This window comes from Danio rerio, chromosome 15 (genome assembly GCF_052040795.2).
Source record: "Danio rerio strain M-AB ecotype USA chromosome 15, GRCz13ab, whole genome shotgun sequence".
Lineage (NCBI taxonomy): Eukaryota > Metazoa > Chordata > Actinopteri > Cypriniformes > Danionidae > Danio > Danio rerio.
In genome coordinates, this window is record NC_141035.1 from 9,103,138 (window position 1) to 9,122,500 (window position 19,363).

A 19,363-nucleotide genomic window follows, 5' to 3' on the forward strand; every position below is an offset into this window, starting at 1 on the left:
AACCCCTGGTATTTGGCAAGCTGCTAATTCACGTTCACGTGATTTAGCTCATAAATAGCATACAGTACCTTCAGCACCCTGCAGATGGCGATATCGCCTCGTCCGCCCAACAAATTAGCCATGGTAGATAGAGATGCCAACTTGTCGCGCACAATAACAATGTAACGAGTAACTATAGGCGTCCGTTCAAATGTAGTGGAGTAAAGAGTACATATATTCAACCAAAAATGTAGTCAAGTAAAGAGTAAAAGTGGCTTATAATTTTTAATACTCAGTACAAGTACAAAGTAGCCAAAAAAATACTTAAGTAAAGTAACAAAGTCCATTTACTTAAGTAATTTACACCACTGCTCACTTACAGGGTTTTGGAGACAAATTGACATCATAGGTCCTCCACTATATGGGTGCAAGCTGAAGAAACTTGCACGCTGAAGTGAACAGTCTCTAATAAAGTTTGCTGGTTTGAGCCTCAGCTGGGTCAGTTGGCATTTCTGTATGGAGTTTGCATGTTCTCCCCGTGTTCGTGTGGGCTTCCTACAGGTGCTTCGCACGGTTTCCCCTACAAGTCCAAAGACATGTGGTATAGGTGAATAGAGTAAGCTAAATAGTCTGGAGTGTATGTGTGTTACGGTTCATTAAGATGGAAACACTAGGGTTAAAGCAACATTTAAAACTTATGACTCTTTATGAATGGTGGCGGCAATGGACCAGACAAACAACCAAATTATGCCAAAATAAGTGTTTATTTTACAAAGTGGATAACTGATAAACAAAGTATATACAAAATAAAGAAAACAAGAATAAATAAATGGTTGTAATAAAGGGGAGGAGGAACAAAAGTGGCGCCAAAGAAAAGAAAATAATATAACAAAACACAGCTCTAACTAGAAACCACAATCTCTATACTATCTAATAAAAGAAAGAGAATGAAAAGTCTTCAGCGTTTTCACGCCCCATCTAAACTACACTTCTAAACACAAACAAAACTTACAATTAGTGACGCACACTTCTAAACTAGTGTGTATAATACATTGGTATCTCCTACGTGTAGCAACATGTAGGTCACGTGACATCTACCCTGTTCCTCGAATCCCATGGATGTCGTATATCTGGTAATCAGAGGGAATACACAATTAGAACACTTTTAAAGATTGATTTCAGCACAAATGATTATAACACACATAGCACAAGAAACTATCACATAATCCAGCTATCCAGCAAAACACACAGTCAACCAACATGGCAAACACACAACAGTGAGCATGCAAAAAGCAAGCTAGCTTTCGACTGCACCGGCTTCCTTTTAAAGTAGGGAAGTCTGCTTGTGATTGGTCAATGATGATGTCATCGCAAATGGTAATGATGACTGGCATCTAGCTTGGTCAATAGGTAGATGAGCTGGGCGGACCTAAAGAAATTGATAGGTAGAGAAGGAGGGAGAAAGAGAAAAAAATACAAAACACACACAGGCACAGATACTGAGCCGTAACAATGTGTGAATGAGTGTGTATGGGTGTTTCTCAGTGATGGGTTGCAGCTGGAAGGGCAGTCGCTGTGTAAAACATATGCTGGATAAGTTGGCAGTTCATTTCGCTGTAGAAAACCAGTCATGATAGAAACCAGTCATTTTAAAGTGTTAAAATATTTCCAAATATAACTGATTGTACAGAAAGTGAAATAAATATAAAAATGTACACCCTTCACCTTAGAACACTGCGATGATGGTATAAAATTGTGATTTTTTCCTAAACTGAATACGGGCTTTTAAAAAAACAAAGAAAGACTGAGCTGAGATGCAGCCGGAATGCAATTAGGAGACTTTTCAGCAAGACAAGAAAAACAAATGCGGAAATAAGTCCGAGCAGAATCCACTGAGACTGGGTGATTAAGCCTGGCTTGGATGTCCCCTATGCCCCTTACACACACACTTTCCATCCCCCTTTCCCAGATGAGACACGAGACAGTCGCTAACTCGGATCGAAGACCCACCATAGTCTGGATTATGTGTCAATTTACCACCCAGCTGCAGTGGCAGTGTCTCCCTTGCCGAACATGACTAGCTCTAATTAGGCCGTGCTACCAATTACTGCTGATCCCAAGTCAGAATGAACAGAAAGAGAGAGAGAGAAACAAAGACATACACCATTGTTTCGCTTTCTATACCCAAACGCTGTGCTAAATGTGTGCAGTAATCCATCATTTTGAGCTTAACAAGTTTAACACGCTCTTACAGTATGTAGCATTCAGTAGAACCTAACTACTGCTGGAGCAATTTAGTTGTTCCTGAAACCTAACTACTCAATAAGTTATGAAAGGTCGTAAAGTCATTACAAATAAGCATTGTTAAACCACTGTAGACTGAAATACAGTTACTGTCAGTTATGCTTGTAATAATAAGGATATATGGCAAATAATAAAATACGACCGTGAGAGAACTATGGATCTTCAACAGTGTTTTATGGATTTTCACACTGAGTGTGACACAATAAGGTGTTGTAAATCCATAGACTGTTACATATATGGACGTAGTATCTGTGACCTCACCCATAGGTTTCTGAAGATTGCAAAAGAAGCTACAAGAAGGCTAGGCCAACTATCATTATTTTGTTCACGCATCATCGCACCAAACAAGGGTAAAGAGGCGGAGCGTGAATTACTCCATTTCATTGTCCGCACGGTCTCATAATAAAGTAAACACTTTAGGAGATATCTATGATGACAATGGTTTAAAATCCTTCCAGAACCTTAAAACTCAATATAATTTGCCAGGCACCTTCTTTTTTTATGTTTCTGCGCATCAGATCAGCTCATCTGGCTTATGGGGTACCTTGGAACTCTCAACTATCTATTCACCCATTACGTAAATTAATCCTTCCTTCTGACAAGTCTCCCTCCTCTGCTTCAGTTATCTATATCTTTCTTCTTGAGCATTCATACAAACATCTACCTATCACAACTGTTTGGGCTAAGGACCCTAATGAGGATGTACACGTTTTATTTTCAGATCAGGTATGGGAGAGGTTTAAAATGTCTTCTAGAAATCCTAATCACCAAATTATACACTGGAAAATTGCTGCATAGGTTCTACTTGACTCCAAAGAAACGTTTTTATATGAACCTCTCATCTTCTTCTAATTGTAATCTCTGTTTACAAGGATCTTTAGGCACTTTGTTACATTTCTTTTGGAAATGTCCCTTTCTGTCTCCTTTCTGGACTCAGCTCTCACAGAATTTATCATATTTGTTGGGAACTCAGATATGTTTGACTTCACTTCATTTTTTCATGAATGACTTTTGGGACCTTACTTTGTCCTTTCAACAAAGATGTCTTTTGTTAACTACTCTCACAGCAGCAAAAAAATTGCTGGTCAACCGCTGGAATCCTTCTCATACTATGGACAGACGAACCTGGACTGTTTATTTGTTGGACATTCTCTCGATGGAACTCTCAACTACCCGCATACATGGTGTTAATATGAAAACTGTCAGTATATGGCGTTCAGCCTTCGATGTTGTGTCATCCTTTTTGAAGTCTTTGTAAAATTCCTTTGTAAAATTATTTGATTTGTTTATATATTTATTATTATTATTATTATTATTATTATTATTATTATTTTATACTTTTGAAGTCTACCAGGGGTGGGATGGGTGGGTGTGGGTTTTAAATTTACACTTTTTTTTTCTTTCCGTTTTATATTGTTTCCTGAAAAACTCAATAAACAGTAGTTAACAAAAAAAAAAAAAAGAGGCGGAGCGTGAAAGGAGCTACAGATGCCTTCTAGCATTCTGCTTGAACTGGCTTTTCTTTGGGAGAAATGCTTAATACTTCATCACCTTGTTTGTGTTCTGACCACATGTGCTTGGTTGTATACTATATCTATAAAGTGTTTAAACTTTTAAAAATACTGTTGTAATACATTGAGCCACTAAGCACTGTTCTTTTGACGTTTTTCTAAAGGAGGAAAACGTGAATACTTTCCAAACACTTAAAATATAGTCGGTGTTAGTAAATTTATGAAATCCAGGCAGGCACTCTATGACAACGTTTCAAATGACTGTTCTATAGCCTACAGATAATCTATCTGTATTCAAGTTCTAAAGAAAAATGTAAATGATAAATGATCTTAAATAAAACAAATACATTTATAGATATGATATATAGGTATATAATTTCACTGACCTGGGAAACGGAGGCCACGTGATTGGTTTGTAAACACAATTAAGTTCACACAGCATGCCACATCATTGTAAGAAATAATTCCAAATAGCAACAGTCTGTGTAAAGTCACATAAACAAAACAAAAATGCGATGTATATGCTGAGTGCTGAGGTGAAGTGACAACAACCAGCGAGACCTAGCTGTCACTCAAGTGACCATGCCCTTTATGCAGACTAGGGCCCAATCCCAATTCTACCCCTTAGCCCTTCCCCTTACCCCTGCCCCTCGTTTTGCGCGTGCCCGTGAAGGGGTAGTTGGGTTTAGAGGCAGGGTTGGGTACAATGCCTCCTTTTTAAAATGGGACATTTTTTGTACAACAGAACTCGTACGACTTCATACACTAACCCGACAAACGTAAAGATAAGTCATGAGATCAGGCTGTTAAACCCCATCATTGTTGAGTGTTCATAATTACTTACAAAAACAATCTAATGGCGCATTTCCACTGACCGGTGTGGTACAGGTCAACTCTTTCAAGCTTGCATTTCCACTGCCAAAAGGGTAACAATGGGGTGGGCGTGGTGTACGACAGAAAGTTTAAGTCAACGTTATTCTCACGTAAGGAAATCTTGCTCAAAGTAAAGCTTAACAGGTCGTTCACGTATCATATGAGAAGCACTTCTCACAAAAAAAGATGCTTTATACACATAAATACTTGTGCATTCATGTTCAATATATAACTTTTCAATGAACATAATTTGATCATAACTGCAGATCAATGTAAAAATAGCCTACTGTAACGTCTGTAATTATATATAATAAATAAATGCAGCACATATGAACACATACAGACCCTAGAGACTGTCTTTGATATGCAATAATTACAGAAAAACTACACACAGCAGACATTTAGTCCTTATTTGGATTCAAAAACAACAGGCAACATGTAGCCCACAGTCTGTGCAAACCTCTCATCTGTATCCTTATTCTTTACCGGCACATGTAACCTCTTGTTAGAAAATAATTCTGTCATTGCGAGTTTACAATAGTCCAAAAGGTGATGATAATAGTTAAAGGTGGCAGTTTGTTTATGGATTAGGTTGCTGAAAGAATCATTTGCTTCTTTGTTTTATCAGGCTTCTCCTTTGTTTTTTTCGCGCTTCACTCTCGCATTTGTCTATTTCTGAAAGGATCAGATGTCAGAAGCACTTCAATAATCACGTGCACATTAGTTATTAAAAGTTCGTTATTTCAACTATAGACGCACACACGAGCGATTGCGAGCTCCCTGGAGAAAGTGAAACCGCTCACACTTTAAGACGGCCTCATAAAACAAAAACAGGACACACCAGATTTTGTTCTTCTTGGCTTTGTGGCTGTTCAATGACAGGGTTTGTTTGAGCATGGGTCAACCATGGCTCATTATTATTTGTGTATATTATTGTGATGCATTTGGCCTGCATTTCATTTTTCACTTCAGCAACCTTTTCAGTAATGATAAGGAAAAAAAGAGCAAACCTAATTTATGTTCCATGCTAACTTTAAGAAGTACATTTACATATTAGATCATATACAGCATTTCGTTCTTTATCGTCAATGCAGTAACCTGACTGTAAAGCAGCTACTTAGCATTGATTAGCATTTTGTTTAGCTACAATAAAGTAGCTTCTTCAACACTGCTTAGAATTCTGTATTAACCAATACTGGAAACTGAAAATTTGTATTGTATAACATAGTTAACAACACTACCCTTATTTGGAACGAGTCACTTTATTGAGAGCAGTTTTCCCAGAAGTACTTTTCTCCTCTGTCACCTTTCCTGTGTAACAGTGGTTTGTTTATAAACCTGTCTCTGTCTTTCTCTCCCCCTGTCTATCTCTCTGCAGGTAGTCAGGCTCAGTTCCCCATCACCCAGAATGTGACGGTGGTTGAGGGCAGCACGGCAAACATGACCTGCCGAGTGGATTATAATGATAACACCTCCCTCCAGTGGTCAAATCCAGCACAACAGACCCTCTTCTTTGGGGACAAGAAAGGTGAGTGTGGGCTGCTGTAAATCAGTCTGGTGTGTTGAGCGTGCAGCTGAACCAGAGTGGGTTACTGGGTCGGGTCGAGAGGAAATCTGCTGTGTAAGGATGAGTTCGGGCTCAAGACTAATGAGACTAAGCATCCATGTGTTTGCTCTCTCTTTCTCTAGCTCTCTCAGATGAGCCGGGCAAACAAACAAACCAATCAATTGTTCGATTCATAGCATCCACATCAGCACTGCAATAACAAAAGCAATTTAGCATCATTAAAGGTTCTCTAGTGGTGACGGATGAAGTGTTGCTCTGTAAGTCTTCCGGGATATGCACTCAACACACAACAGTGTGTTTACAACTGATTTTATGGCTTCCTACTGCAGACTAAAGTGCTTTATACTAATTTAAAGGAACACGCCACTATTTTTTTTTTTAACAGGCTCATATTAAAAGTCATCTAGATTTAAAAGGTTGAGTTTTACCATTTTTTTAGTTCATTTAGTTGATCTATGGGTCTGGTAGCTTAGCTTAGCATAGATCATTAAATTGGATTACATCATTAGCATAAAGCTTGACACCTCTGTATTCACATTGTGCACAAAGAGAGACAGAAATTGAAACATTGCTTTTTTTCTAGCTCAAAAAAGTCTAGGAACTATATTTTCATGACATCCAAGGAACGTAACTTTCAAGGAACGTTGTTGTCCTGATATTGCTGCAAGAGATACAGTGATATTACGCTGTGCCTGAAAATAGTCCCGAGCTAGGGAGCTAGGCAAGGGTGCTGTGTAATCTCATTGCGCCTCATTGCGCCACGGCTTTAGCCATGGTACAGCAGCAAAGTCCCTAGATTATTACACCAGAATGAGAGTATACAGTGCATCTGGAAAATATTCAAAGCCCTTGACTTTTTCCACATTTTTTATGTTACAACTTTATTCCAAAATGGATTAAATTAATGTATGTCCTTAAATTTCTACACAAAATACCCCATAATGACAATGTGAAAAAAGATTTTTCTGAAATTGTTGCAAATTTATTATAAATATGAAACCTGAAAAATCGCAATTACAGCCTCAAGTCTTTTTGAATATGATGCCACAAGCTTGGCACACCTTTGGTAATTTTTGCCCATTCCTATTTGCAGCACCTCTCAAGCTCTATCAGGTTGGATGGGATGCGACAGTGTACAGCTATTTTTAGATCTCTCCAGAGTTGTTCAATAGGATTTAGGTCTGGGCTCTGGCTGGGCCACACAAGGACATTCACCGAGTTGTTGTGAAGCCACTCCATTAATATTTTAGTGGTGTGTTCTGGGTCATAGTCTTGCTGGAAGATGCACCTCAGTCTTGAGGTCAAGAGCACTCTGAAGCAGGTCTTCATTCAGGATGTCTCTGTACATTGCTGCATTCATCTTTCCCTTTATCCTGACTAGTCTTCCAGTTCCTGCTGCTGAAAAACATCCCCACACCACCATGCTTCCCTGTAGGGATGTATTAGTCTGGTAATGAACCTGGTTTTCTCCAAACATAACGCCTGGCATTCACTCCAAAGTGTTTAAGTTTCGATTTGTCAGACCAGAGAATTTTGTTTCTTATGATCTGAGGGTCCTTCAGATGCCTTTTGGCAAATTCCAGGTGGGGAATGGCTTCCGTCAGACTACTCTACTGTACAGGCCTGATTGGTGGATTGCTGCACAGATGGTTGTCCTTCTGTAAGGTTGTCCTCTCTCCACAGAAAAACGCTGGAGCTCAGACAGAGTGACAGAGTTATCGATCACTTCACTGACTAAGGCCTTTCTCCCCCGATCACTCAGTTTAGATGGCCGGCCAGCTCTAGGAAGAGTCCTGGTGGTTCCAAACATCTTCTACTTACGGATGATGGAGGCCACTGTGCTCATTGGAACATTCATTGGAACAGCAGATTTATTTTTCTGTAACCTTCCCCAGCCTTGTGGTTCAAGACAATCCTGTCTCGGAGGTCTACAGACAATCCCTTTGTCTTCATGCTTGGTTTGTGCTTTGACATGCACTGTCAACCCTGGGATCTTATACGGACAGGTGTACGCCTTTTCAAATCATGTCCAATAAACTGAATTTACCACAGGTGAACTCCAATTAAGCTGCTGAAACATCTTAAGAATAATCAGTGGAAACAGAATGGACCTGAGCTCAATTTAGAGCTACACGGCATAGGCTGTGAATACTTCTGTACATGTGATTTTTCAGGTTTTTCATTTTTAATATTTCAAAAATTATTTTTTCACATTGTCATTATGGAATATTGTGTATAGAATTCTGAGGAAATAAACATATTTAATTCATTTTAGACAGGCCGTACCATAAAATAATGTGGAAAAAGTGAAGCACTATGAATACTTTCCGGGTATACTCTCATTCTCAGCCATATTGACTTAGAAAATAGGAGCTTTTAATATTTCATCAGCCTTATTACAAGATCTAACTACAGTAGTCAAGCCTTAAATAGGAAAATTATCAAAACTTTTTTGATTTTTACATTTCTGAACAAAATGCTAATGGTCTAATTTAATTCAATGATCTATGCCAAGCTAAGCTAATAGTGCTCCTGTCAGACTGGTAAAATCCAACTGTTAAGCTCTTGAAGACTTGTAAAATGTGGCTATTTCCAAACAAAAGTGGAGTGAGTGTTCCTCTTAAATCTGTTCTATGGCCTACATACATAAATTGCTGGTATGGATTAATTACCAAATGAAATAGCATAATGACAAATTGCTGTTTTTTTTCTTTCTTTTAGTCTGCAGGCACTGTGTTAGTCCCACCTGAGCTACAGGCAACTTATAAGCCACTGTTACAGAAACTGTTCACACAGGACAAGTTTGTGTGTTCAGAGAGAGCTAGATGGAGCAGAGCCGCACGGAGCACAAATCAGCAGTCCCAGGGTGCATTTTCAAAGCTGAACTACTTTTAACTTGACATGGCATCTTAAAAACGTAAGATGCATCTTAAGAAAGCAAGGCACAAGATGCTGAAAACAGAGAGATGCAGCATCAGTCTGACTTGTGCATATAAACAAGCTGTCTATAGACTTTAATGCTATGGAAGTGAATCAAATGAACGATGATTTTTGAACATCTATTCAAATAAAACTTTTCATCTATCCATCTAACATTATTTCTGCCAATCTCTCCATTCATCTGTCCATCTATACTTCTATCAATTTATCTATGCTTCCAGCCATTCAGATGTTTTCTTTATCTGTTCATCAAACTTTTCGTTTATTCATTATTTTGTCTGTCCATCCATCAATCTTTCTGATTATTTCTCATATACTTTATCTATTGTATCTGTCTTCTGGTTCATTCATTCATTAATTCATTCATTCAATCATTCATTCATTCATTCATTCATTCATTCATTCATTCATTCATTCATTCATTCATTCATCTGTCTATCCATCTGTCCATTCAAACTCTTCATTCATCCAATCAATTTATCTGTTGTCCTCCTATCCATTTGTTTGTTTACCATCCATCTATCCATTCATTTGTCAATCCATCCATCCATCCATCCATCCATCCATCCATCCATCCATTTGTACACCCATCTATTCTTCTGGTAATCTATCTGTCTATGCTTGTCCATCCATACATCCATCCTCTGTCCATTTTCAATTCATCTGTCAATCTCCCTCTATCCATCCATCATTCTGAAAATCTATTTGTCTGTCTGTTTGTTTGTCCATCCATCCGTTTATGCTTCTAAACAACAAACTGTCTGACTGCTTGTCAATCCATCCATCTGTCCATCCATCCTCCATCCTCCATCCTTCCATCTATCTGTTCTGTCCATATTCTCATACAGATATTTAGCATGTATTTGTTCATCATTACATGCATATATCCATCCATCTACACCTCCCTCCATCCATCATTTTGAACATATGTGTGATTGTCCATCTGTTTGTCTGTCCATCCATCCATCCATCCATCCATCCATGCATCCATCTATCTTTCTATTCATATATCCTTCTGTTCATCTACTCATACAGCTATTTAGCATCTATCTGTTTATTATTACATGTATAAATCCATCCATTTATACCTCCCTCCCTCCTGCCAACATCTGTCTGTTTGTCCATCCATCCATCCATCCATCCATCAATTTTTTTATTTATCTATCTTCCTGTAGATCTATTCATCAGCTATTTAGCATCTATGTTTATTATTACTTGCAAATATCCATCCATTTATTCCTCTTTCCATCATTTTGCATATATGTCTGTCCATCCATCTGTCAGTCCATCAATCCATCCATTCATTCATTAATCATTCTATCCATCCATGAATCAATTTATCCATTATTCTATCAATCTGTCTATCCTATCATTCCATCCATCCATTAATTTTTCCTTCCGTCCATCTATTCATACAGATTTTTAGGATATATCCATTCATTATCCATCGATCCACCAATAATTTTATCCATCCATCACCATTTCCATTCATTTATCCTTCTGTCCATCTACTCATACAGTTATTTAGAATCTATTTGTTCATTATGCATATATCCATCCATTGCACATACACATGCATATATCCATTCATGTATACCTCCCTCAATCAGTCCATCATTTTAAACATCTGTATGTTTGTCCATCCATCTGTATATCCATCCATCCATCCATCCTATCATTCATCCATCTTATTAATCTGTCCTATCCATCTATCTGTCCATCCATCTGTCTATCCATCCATCCATCCATTGCCGTCCGTCTGTCCATCCATCTGTCCGTCCATCTGTCCATCCATCCATCCATCCATCCATCCATCCATCCATCCATCCATCCATCCATCCATCCATCCATCCATCCATTCATCCTTCTTTCCATTTGTTTATCCTTCTGTCCATCTACTCATACAGCTATTAGCATCTAGCCATTCTTTATTAAATGTATATATCCGTCCATTTACCCCTCCAACCATGCATCCATCCACCATCCTTCATTTCTCTGTCCATCTATCCATTTACCATATATGCATTCATTATTGCATGCATATATCCATCTATTTATCCCTCATTCCATTCGTCCTTCAGATCATCTATCCTTCTTTCTTCTTGTCCATCCATCCACTCATCCATCCATCCATCAATCCATCCATCCATCCATCCATACACACATCAACCCATCAAGCCATACATGCATACATACATTCTTTTCTCCATCATACATCCATTTACCATATATCTATTAATTATTCATATACCCATCCATCATAATTCGTACAGATTTACATACTAAAGAGTTCACACTTTACCATTGCTTCACTGGCTCAATTCTCTATCTCGCTCTTTCTCACCTCGTCAATCCAAGGGCAAGTCAAGTGCGTAGTTATGATCTTAAAATAACCTTGGTCTCAACAAGAAAGGCTGGGATTTTAATTGGCACTAGATTGGTGTTATGCATTTTCACATTCTGATTTTGGATGTTTGAGTCTCGAGAACTCTTGATGCACAAGCATAACAGATGAAAAAGTGATTTCAGAGATGGAGCAGGTTTTTAATTGAAATATGCAGAATTTTTGAGTAAATACCGTGCAGATGAATCATTCGCAATAAGACTATAAACATCCATTTAGAAAGCATACTGTTTGGGGGTCATTTTTTGATTTTATAGTGACTTGAAATCTTTTCAGAACTTAGGCAGGAGATGAAAGTAGATTTCGTTTGTTATCTGACGTTAGTAACGGCAGGGCTTTTGTTTGTCTGATGAAAATAAGTCGCTTCATTAGTCTGCAGTGGAGAGCAGCACCATCACTGACATTTACGACTGCGTGTGTTTATGTGTGGGAGAGTGCGAGTTTGAAATAATGTATTATCTCTCTATATGTGCAGGTATTTGCTCTATTTTTCTAGCACAAACAACTGCTGTCATATTTTTTTGAGATACAGCAGCGCTTTGAAAGGTTTTTTTTTCTCTCTCTCTCTCTTCATTGGATTCCTCTGTGGATCTGAGATTATATGTCAGCTCACATTTTACTGTAATTGACAATCTTGAGATTGGATTTGTGAGGAGCTCCGAGTTATTCTTTCAGCTTTGACAGAAATAGTTCACCCATAGATTCTGTTAATATTTATCTTCATTTTTACAGTATGGAAATAGGAGTGTGCATATTCTGCTAAATATCTCCTTTATTCAAGATCAGGTGTTGTCAGAAATTGGTAATATAAGACACAGGCTGGTAGCCAAGGGGGGTATTTCGAAAGACTCACCCCTCACTGACAAAGGTCTAGAATATACATGAATGAGCTCATGTCCTATTCATTAGATAATTTACCCTACTTTGACTGCTGTGCCATAATAAATAGTAAAATTAACCCATCGAAAAAGGTTTTAAGACCAAGTGGATTCCTCTGTTGGCTGTCGCTTCAATGTGACTTCAGCTAATCAGCTTTGGCCAGTGCACACAAATATCTTTCAGCGTTCAGCTGTACAACAAAACATACAATCTGGTGTAACTTTATTTCAAATCTTGGACCTTATTCTTGAAACCAAAAAAATAAATAAAAAAAATGACCAATGAAAAAATGTCAAACACCAAAAGCGACCGATGTTAAAATGAGTCTGAATACTATTTTAGTTATTGTTGTTTTTATTAATTTGGCCTATTGCTGACTAATTTAATTGGCTGACGCTGCTATGACTTCAGACACGCCCTTTGTCAAGGGTTGACGCTGAAGCTCCGTGTGTCACGAATGGGGGAGAACCAAACAAAACGCAAAAATCCATGTGCAGCAATTTATTAACAAAAAGAAAAAGGTATCCAAAAAGACAGATTTCCAAGAGACAAAGGTTTCCAAATCTTGCACGGAACTATAAGCAAGATACAAAAACTAGATGACCAGATGAAGGAACTGGCAAAAATCCAAAAACGGGTAAATACAAGGACAGGGTAGGAGTGCTAACAAGTGCTAACAAAAACGAACACAAACAGGAATCCAAGAATAATCGTAATACAAAAAACTAGATAACCAGACAAACATACAAGACGTGAGGAACTAACAAAATCCTAAGGCAACTAAAACAGAGAACAAGAGGGTTTATAAAGACAGGACCAAAGTAACAAACACGAAACAGCTGTAACATAACACAATCAGTGATACAAAGGATTATGGGAAATGAAGTGAAACTACAAAACAAACAAGTGCCCTCAAGTGTCCAAACTAGGGCACTGCAACAGGTGTGACACTGTGTGAATGGGGTATTACACTTAGCTGATGATTGATTATAAAGCTTGTTTAGCATGCTGTCCTGGGAGATAGCCCTGAGCTCATAATATCCTTGAGCCTGGGGCTCTCTCCCGTTTGCAGGGTGAGAGGGGAGTAAGGCCCCGTTTACACTGTCAGGTCTTGATGCCCAATTCCGATTTGTTGCCTATTACTTATTTGTTTGCCTGTCTGTTTACACGTTGTTTTAATTGTGACCCATATCCAATTCATGCGTTTACACTTGCCATACAATTTACGATGTCGTGCATGCATAAAGGCGGGTTCTAGCATCTGTGCCATGATGATATGTATAATCCATTTATAAATAATATTGTTTTGTTTGTGTCTAAACATTGCGACCATCCACTCAAAATATTTTTATTATTTTGTTGCTGTCGTACCATGGATATTTTCTCAAATTATCATTAAACGTGAAGCTAACAAATTACTAGATAAAATGAGAATTTAAACTGTTGTCATCAGTTAAACAAGCCGAGTCCATGCCAGAAGCAGCCCGGACTCTACACACAGACTCGGGCAAGATATGGTTAACAGGAATCGGGCCAGTTTTTTACAGTCGCATCACAAGCGCATGTGCGCGAGCGAGCTGCGGGCCATACTCGGCCCGGATAACACTCGCCGATGCCGAGTCGGAGCCAGAGGGGCCTAAGGGTTGCCAAGCTCGGGCCGATTACTACCTGCTGTCTGGGACTAGCCACGATGGAAGAAATTGTCTTATTTTTAGCTTTGCGAAATATGCGAAGTGTAAAATAAGCAGTGGTTCAGTCCAGATTTACCCCCATGCAGTTTATGTAATGGTATGGCCCTGATGTGTATTTGTGTGTGTGTGTGTGTGTGTGTAGTTGAAGCTGTAGCCTTTACCTGTGTGTACACTGGTGTTGGAGAGAATAAAGTTATTCTATGTGTAGCCCGCAGTGCATGTATTAATAGCGACAAAAAGCAAACGTTCCAACACGAACTTCGCCCAACTTTAAAATGATTTTAAGGAGGAGCTGGAAAAGGGCCATCATGGCAAGTTGTGCTTATGATGTCCTCCACCATTCAGAGGAATTTGTGGGTACGAGAGAGATCTCAGGTCTGGTGGGAGCAAATTGTGGCTCTTCCTCTGTGTTTCCTCTGATGTTGTTTACCGTGTCGGCATCTCCACGCACGCTCTTCTTTCTGTCATTAAACCGTGGGGAAGCACCACATTGTCGCAAGTTTAATGATGTACAGAACTAAATACCTCAGTAAATCCAATCTGCCTGTTTACATGACAGTCGCATTGTCATATATCCGATCTATATCTGATTTATTTCCACATATGAAGGAGGCCTGAAACCGATCTCTGAATATCCAAATGCATGCGTTTTTTTTGTGTTTACACAGTCATAGAACAGATCCGATCTGTGTCACATATGAGCAAAAAATCGGAATTGGGTCACATTTAACTGGCAGTGTAAACAGGGCCTTAGAGCTCGGGTAGCCGGCAGCTAGCTCTCTGCAACTCTCACATGGTCACCCAATGAAGCTAAGCAGGTCAGTACATGGATGGGAGACCACATGGGAAGTGGTGTTAGTGAGGCCAGCAGGGGGTTCCCAACCTGCGGTCTGTGTTGGTCCTAATGCCCCAGTATAGTGACGGGGACTCTATAGCCTCATCACTCTGTCTCCTCTCCACCAATCAGCTGGTGTGTGATGTGCGATCTGGCGCAAAATGGCAGCCGTTGTGTTATCCAGGATGAATGCTGATGAGGTGATTCCCCTCCTTTGAGTAAAGTGCTTTGAGTGCCCAGAAAAGCGCTATATAAATGTAAGGGATTATTAATTATTATTATCTCAAAAACTCCTCTGCTGTAGTAACCAATAAACAGACAGTGATTGCTCTTAAGAGATAATACTTACTAGGAGCATGTCTATGGTGCCGATTTGGATTAGTCAATTAACTTAAGTTGCGTGTTGTTTGGATGGTGGGAGGAATCCAGAGCACCTATGACAACACGAGGAGAACATTCAAACTCCACACAGAAATCCCAAATGACCCAGCTGGTGAACTATTTCTTTTAGGAAATATACAAAACACCACAAAGATACAAATGAAGTTCTCCAATGAGAAGACAAGTCTCGCCGTAACTTACACATAGGAATTGTTATGCATTCATTAACCTTAACTGAGCACCAAGTGATAATTTCATTTACATTCATGCATTATGCAAAACCACTTGCTTTTCATTGTAAGTATGTATTTTATCAGTTCATTGGAATCAAACAGTTTGAGCTGCTGGATTTACTACACATGCACATCAGTCTTAATGTGCATCACTATTTAGAATATTACTGCAGTGGCATTGGGTGTTAGGTAACGAAGATGAGGAAATTGAAACTATTAATAACTAAAGGAAGAAACAAGGGCAAGCATGAGGTTAGATTGAAGGTGTTGTGTGTATGTTTCTAACACTTCTAAAGCATGAAAATACCATAATATCATAGCATATATAGTGGAGGAATAAGTATTGAACACATCACCATTTTTCTCAAAAAAAAAATATATATATTTCTAAAGGTGCTGTTGACTTGAAAATTTCACCAGATGTTGGTAACAACCAAAGAAATCCATATGTTCAAAGACAACAAAACTAATTAGTTTACAAATTAAGGTATGCATATTAAAATGAAAGGACACAAGGAAACAGTATCGAACACATTAAGAAAGGGGTGTAGAAAGGCGGTGAAAGCCCAGACAGCAGCTGAAATCTCTCAGTAGTTCTTCAGCAACCCTCTGCCCTCCGTCATTATATTTGAATATCAGCTGCTTCAGTTTAACATCTACATTAGCAGGATGATGAAGATGAAACCATGTGGACATTTCAGCACAACAAATATCCAAAACACAACCAAGGAATGGTTTCAGAGAAAGAAAAGCTGTATAATGGCCCAGCCAATCACCCGGCTCGAATCCTGTTAAAAATACAAAATACAGATCAGATTTGATATACGAGACCCACAGAACCATCAAGATTTTGACACTCTTTAAAAGTCTGTGAAAAAAATATATAAATATTATAAATATTATAAAATATTATATTATTATTTGGCTATTATTTGTTTGTTTTTACCAAAAGCTGGTTCGTAAGCATCTTCCTTAGAAATATTATTCTAAACAACATTGCTAAACAATGCTAAACTCAGCTATTCTTTTTTTTTTTTTTTTTTTGAAAATGTGCACTCAGTGTAAGAATTTTTTTGGTCTGCATAACCAACCAGCTGCCAGTTTATCCAATTATATTTTAGCAATCTTGGTTGCCTTAGTGGAAAACAATGCATTTCATTTCAATCTTGAAATAAGATGCAGACTTAGAGTTATACAAATTAACATGGGGTATTATTTAATTAGCAAAAAATATATATTTTACATTGTACATATATTTTACAGCTTACATTGTAACATCATGTCCTAACAACACGTGACACAATAAGATTTCAGCAGCAAGCAATTTGGCTATCTGCACCAGACGCAACACTACAGAAACATTTAAATACAGCCATTTAAAAGCACAGAATAGCACACTGATAGTTATTGGTTTGCACTGAATCACATTTCTAACATTAATTTTTAAACTCATGTTTAATTATTAATTCATTTTCATGATCTGAGGTAACTTATCGGCTGCTGCTTTCGGTATTGCAATAAAGAGAAAATTAAATTTAAACTTACATTTATAAGTTTAAGTTTAATAAGCACATTATCAGTACCTGAAGTGATCATTGTCATAGTAGTTTTTGCAATTGTTATCCTGCGGTATGTTGCAGAAATGGAAACCATTTCTTTTTTTTTCTTTCTTTTTTTATATCATCAGCATGAAAAGGAATAAAGGGTTTTGGCATTCTGTATTACCTAGATTCAAGTGCATTTTTGTGGTTTTACAAAAATTTACAACAAAGGCTTTTTCTGAAAGTGTAGCCTTATATACATTTCTGCAGATAGTAAATTATGTAGCCAGAGCTACCTATGGCTGACTTGAGATGCAGAGCGGGGATTGGTTGGTTGGTCAGTCAGTCAGTCAGTCAGTTAGTTGACAGCGGCTTCTGGTGGATTTACACCAGAAAAGCAGACGTGAATGGCACACAAGAAAAATTTGAGATGTGAAAAAGTGTACACAGCGGCTTCTGGGGGATTCGCAAAAAGAAAAACTGCAAACAACATTTCTCCTGGGACGTATTTGGTGCTCTCCAGAAATGTATACAGGGGTATGTAATCAAAATGAGCCTGGGTTGAAAATCTAAGCTGAAGCACCTATTTCCAATAAGCCTGAGTTGAATTATTCAGCTGTACTTTATTTCATAGTCCTGTTTTGCATGCGCTTATCATAGTCATTATATGAGCTTGGTTACTCACATTGGTCCCATTGGATACTAACTAAATCTCAATTATTAAACCTCTGAACTGAACCTTAAAGTCTGCGTGAACGGAGTTGCAGTAGAATAGTGAGTAGGGTGCAGGTTTTCCTTTTGCATATCATTCTCTTGTAGCAAACTAAAAATTGAATTGTTCACCCAAAGAATAACAATGTCCGCTAGCAAAATAAACATTGTAAATTTAGATTTCTTAAAAACTTCATTCTATGTAGTTACATTATAGGTGGCAAGGTGGCGCAATGGTTTGCACTGTCAAGTGTATAAGGGACTAAGCTGAAGGAAAATGAATGAATGAATGAATGAATGAATGAATTTTGATTTCTCGCAAACCTTAACTTAGTCACATGAAATAACCCAATAGTTAGATCAGTGCACTGTAAATGAATACTGTAACATAACCTGCATCCAATATTCTTTGGATTCTTTTGATAAATAAAAAGTTTCAAATTACTACTGTATGTCCTTGCTAAATAAAAGTATAATATTCTCAAAACTCACAACAAACTGATCAAAATAATCTTGAATCTCATCCAGTCCTTTTATTTGCAAGGATTTGCACCAAAACCAACTGTATTTGTATTTGTCATGTTTTCTTTTCACATCTCCCAAGTGAACTACATTCTTTTGGTTTTTGGCAAGCATTCCAGACCGCACAGTACATGGGTAGAGCGCTTTCTTCTGCTCCGTGTTTGCAAACACCAGGGTACTGAATTTGGCACAGCCACTACTAGTCACCACGAGGGACAGACAAACCAGTCGAGGGGGTTTTGATGTGACACTGACACAGATTGGAGGAAGTGAGCAAGCTGGCAAGATTGGCCAACATTCTGCCAACGTTCAGCCAACATAATGCCCTACTGGCAGCGGTCCTTCATCCACCTCCCTTGGAGTGGACAGATGTGCTGTTGTTGAGGGCGAAGTAACACTGGTAATTTTGTAGAGGGAAGTGCCCGCTTCAAATCGTACATTAACCACGCCAGATGTTAATTAAGATAATTATTTGGAGCATGATGATAATAGAATGAGCAGCACGTGGATTTGGTGATTGTAGGACGTCACATTTACAGAAGGAGAAATTGCGTTTGTTTGTTTATTTGTTTGTTTGTTTGTTTCTGTTTGTTTGTTGTGTTGGCTCTTGTTGAAGGCAAGGACAGAAAGAATGTGTTGCGTTTTTTATTTAGGTGTCAGTCCTAAGGGTGCTCTAGAATTTCAGTCAAATTCAGCAGTATGTAAAAATGAGTTTATTTCAGGCCATTTAGCAATTTGTGTGCTGTTAACAGCAACCAAGTGTGACATGAGCATTCAAGAGGATTTTCTATTATTAAACAGGTCTCTTGTTCTCAACAACACTGGTTAATTTGATCAGAAATACAGAAAAAGTGCTACAAAAAGAGCAGTTTTATGCTTTCATATGGTTTAAAATGTTATTTGTTCCTGTGATACAAAGCTGACTCATTTTTTAGGATTAGTGGTTCGTTCTTCAGTGTTAAAATGATCTATCAGAAATGATTATAGAATGA

At 38.2% G+C, this 19,363-nt stretch overlaps 1 protein-coding gene across 10 annotated transcripts in view; it reads left to right on the plus strand.

Moving 5' to 3' along the window:
• The window catches only part of cadm2b (cell adhesion molecule 2b), a 462,115-nt gene that overhangs the window by 337,238 nt on the left and 105,514 nt on the right, over positions 1–19,363 (plus strand). For all 10 annotated transcript variants that reach the window (XM_087283243.1, XM_087283248.1, XM_087283245.1 and 7 more), the window contains 1 exon segment: positions 6,046–6,195. In XM_087283243.1, coding sequence (XP_087139369.1) covers positions 6,046–6,195 — 150 coding nt within the window.